Source organism: Arachis ipaensis, chromosome B02, assembly GCF_000816755.2.
Source record: "Arachis ipaensis cultivar K30076 chromosome B02, Araip1.1, whole genome shotgun sequence".
NCBI classification, from domain to species: domain Eukaryota; kingdom Viridiplantae; phylum Streptophyta; class Magnoliopsida; order Fabales; family Fabaceae; genus Arachis; species Arachis ipaensis.
In genome coordinates this window covers 103,075,238-103,078,757 of record NC_029786.2, presented here as the reverse complement: position 1 = coordinate 103,078,757, position 3,520 = coordinate 103,075,238, and the positions used below count along the sequence as shown (strand labels likewise).

At 32.8% G+C, this 3,520-nt stretch overlaps 2 protein-coding genes across 5 annotated transcripts in view; one reads left to right on the top strand and one right to left on the bottom strand.

Moving 5' to 3' along the window:
* On the top strand, window positions 58-1,980 carry LOC107626092 (methyl-CpG-binding domain-containing protein 4). The gene is made up of 2 exons (XM_016328872.2): window positions 58-207; window positions 1,309-1,980. The coding sequence occupies exons 1-2, from the start codon at window positions 154-156 to the stop codon at window positions 1,798-1,800; spliced, it is 546 nt and encodes a 181-aa protein (XP_016184358.1). The 5' UTR covers window positions 58-153; the 3' UTR covers window positions 1,801-1,980.
* The window catches only part of LOC107626091 (piezo-type mechanosensitive ion channel homolog), a 21,718-nt gene continuing 21,009 nt past the window's right edge, over window positions 2,812-3,520 (bottom strand). For all 4 annotated transcript variants that reach the window (XM_021116445.1, XM_016328870.2, XM_021116446.1 and 1 more), the window contains one exon: window positions 2,812-3,386. In XM_021116445.1, coding sequence (XP_020972104.1) covers window positions 3,251-3,386 — 136 coding nt within the window. In that variant the 3' untranslated portion in view covers window positions 2,812-3,250. The remainder of the gene's footprint in view (window positions 3,387-3,520) is intronic.

The following is a 3,520-nucleotide window of genomic DNA, read 5'->3' as shown; positions in this document are numbered from 1 at the left end:
TAAAATTATTTTATTTGGATAATTTACAAAATTAAAATTTAAAATATTACAGAAAAAACCATATTAATTATTAGAATATGGTTTCATTCTTATTAGCGGGGAGAGGTATTGAGAAGCCAAGAAAATTTTTGGTGAATCTGTTTCTCTGAACGAATGAAGGGAGCTCAAGAAAACTCTCACTCCAAAACCCCATCTACTTCCACCAAGGTATAATTTTTTTTTTTAATCTTCTCCTCTCAATTTCTCTTATTAGTTTCCGATACCCATTCTCTAATTTCTTAGGGTTTTAGGTTTCGCTCTCCTGCGATACCCAAATTTTCAAACTCTTATGATTCATTTTATTTCCCTTAAGTTTGTATGGATTCAAAGTGAAAAATTGCATTTCTTTTCATCAATGTTGTTAATTGTTCTTGTGAGTGATTATGTGTGTGTGATCAATATGGGTATGAATCTGCCTTTTTCTTTTTTCCTTTTTTTTTGGCTGAATTTTGCTGATGAATTTTTTTTTTCATTTGGTGGTGAATATGCTGTTTTGAATGTGCTTATAATAGGATAGTAAATTAATGAGGAACAAATTGTTTGATATAATTACATTCCGCTGAATTTGAATGAGCAATAGATATATATTGTTCTGCTGCTGTTTCATATGGGTAGTTAGTTCATACCAGATTTTTTTTTAACCAAAAGAAAAACAGCTTTTGTCATAGAAATGTAGGTTGATAGCATAGATTGAAAATTGATATGAAATAGTGCATATTTGTAAGGCTGAAATACTGATTGATTTTGTGAAAGAAAAATTAAAAACAATCAAAATCTGTTTATATTTTATGTTTTCACTTTCACTTTACAATAATTTTGAAAACAAAAAATAATACTAGAAGTGAAAACAAGAAGGGAAAACAGAAACTGGACTCTTAACTTATGGATGAAGTATATTTTTTGTCCTAACGTTTGTGATTTTTTTTCAAAAATACCCATAACATTTAATTTCATTCAATTTTGTTCTTAAGGTTTTCAATTCATTCAATTTTGTACCTAACGTTTCGATTTTTGTCAAAATTACCCCAAGAAGTTTTCAATTTTATCCCTAATGTTTTACATGTAATTGACGTCTAAGGGTAATTTTGACACAAATAAAAAACGTTTGGAACAAAATTGAATGGAACTAAATGTTAGGGGTATTTTTGAAAAAAATCACATACGTTGGTGACAAAACACATACTTTACCCCTTAAAACTTACTAATGGATGTTAATCATGGAATTGAAATGATTGATGATTTTAAACTGTTGACAAATTTTTATGACAGAGATCAGGATCAAGCCTTGGTTCAGTTGATGAGTATGCTGCACAATGCAAGAATTGCATGAAATGGAGAGTGATTGATACTCAGGAAGAGTTTGAGGAGATTCGAAGCAAATTCATTGATGAACCATTTTATTGCAGTAAAAGGGGCAAGTCCTGTGATGACCCTGCTGATTTGGAATATGATTCAACTCGGACATGGGTCATGGACAAGCCTAACCTCCCTAAGGCTCCAGAAGGTTTCAGGAGAACCTTGGTGCTGAGAAAAGATTACTCTAAGTTGGATGCTTACTACATCACTCCCACAGGGAAAAAGCTAAGAACCCGCAATGAAATTGCGGCGTATCTGAAAGATCATCCGGAACACAAAGGCGTGTCTGTTACAGATTTTGATTTTTCATCCCCAAAGGTAATGCAAGATACCGTCCCGGAGTATTTTGAGCAGAAGGATTCAGCTACCAAAAGGCCTAAGGTGGTAGTCAAAGATGAAGCTTGAGAAATATCATGCTAGTTTGCATGTTGTAATAGATGGTGATTATGGTTTTTTTGATGTTATGGTAACTTTTTTGGTGGCAGCACATTTCAATATATTAGGATTAACCAACACCAATAGTGCACATCGACAACTTATGATTTGTCTCGATTATTTTTATTATTAAAAAAAAGTTTAATTACTTTGCGAAATTTTCAATTAGGTTCTTATACTTTTTTTTCTTTTTAATTGGGTCCTTACACCATTTTTTTTTTCAATTAGGTCCCTCTTAGCAGTAATTGATTTAATTTTATAGGGACTCAATTTAAAAAAAAATTGGTGTAAAAATCCAAATAAAAAAAAAAGTGTAAAGATCTAATTAAAAAATTTTTGGTGCAAAAACTCAATTAAAAAAAATATAGAGATTTAATTAAAAATTTTGTGAAAATATAAAGACCAACAACACAGTTAAGATCGGGAATCTAACTCTATTAAAAGGCTTGTAAGGTGAGATAGGTTAAATAATAATCATATATCTTTCTCAGGGTATTAATGCAGAACATGTTTTGGTTCTGATTCTACTTTGAGAGCTAGCTTAAGGGAGAGTAATACACAAGTGTAGAAGGTTACATTACAAAATTGAACAAAATGAAATGTTAGGAATATTTTTGAAAAAAATAAAGTGTTAGCATGGCATTAGAACATGGGCACTCTAAGGTTACACAAGATGGGAAGTGGTTAATAATTGAGAGCTTCGATTATTGAAGAACTAGTATCCATTCACGTCAACTATTTAATATTTATTTATTATAAAATAAAAAGCAAATTTCATAATTCAGTAAACAATTAAACAGTTTAATTAGAATAGAGACCAAAATGGAAACGGTTAAACAACCACAAAATAAAATTGGACGATCACATGGCTCCAACAATAGTTAACTTCACCCACATTAACCTGATAAATTTCTCCCAGGTTCTTTGTAGTTTTATCTCGATTTTGTAAATTAGTCACGCTGTTAGTTAAATGATTAATCAATTCTCGATAATCATACTGTTTTGTGATTGAAGAAAAGGAGAGATCCGGAGAATGAAGACATTGTTCTTGGAAAACAAATATATTTTCCTCTCTAAGACTCTAACTAACCTTGACTGCTGCATTGTACATTGTATCCTCCCTAAAAATAATGAAGATCAATGTCGTGTATAAATACATTCTCAAATCTCAAATCACAACGCCTGCTCCTCACCAATCTGTTAAAATGCTCCAAAACCAGATAATGCCTGCGGCAACAGAAGTCTGGTAACACTGCGGTTAATCTTTATCCCGAGAGCTTTGACACGTGTCCTACTCCGAGTTCTGACCAACAAAACGTTGGTGGCACCTCTTTCAATATGCGTGGCAGTCAAACCAGATGTGTGAACATCAATTCCCCTTGTTAGTTGTTAGTAACCAGAAGGTAGTGTTCAACCTTGTCTAATCGGGTTTGGTGTACTCTAACAGCATGTGTGGTGACCGATATATCTTCACCAGTGTCCAGTAAAGGAGCTCTTCGACTCCAAGCTCACCCTCCGCTCTTGCAGCATATATGTCCTCGCAGATGGCTATCAACCTACATCAGAATCATGGAACAACAATAATGTAAGTTATCACAAGAAGCTTCTTGAAGAGGATTTTAATGATCCCCTAGGAGAATGATGCATGTTAAGTGACTTCAGTTGTGGTGAAATTGACGAATAATAACGT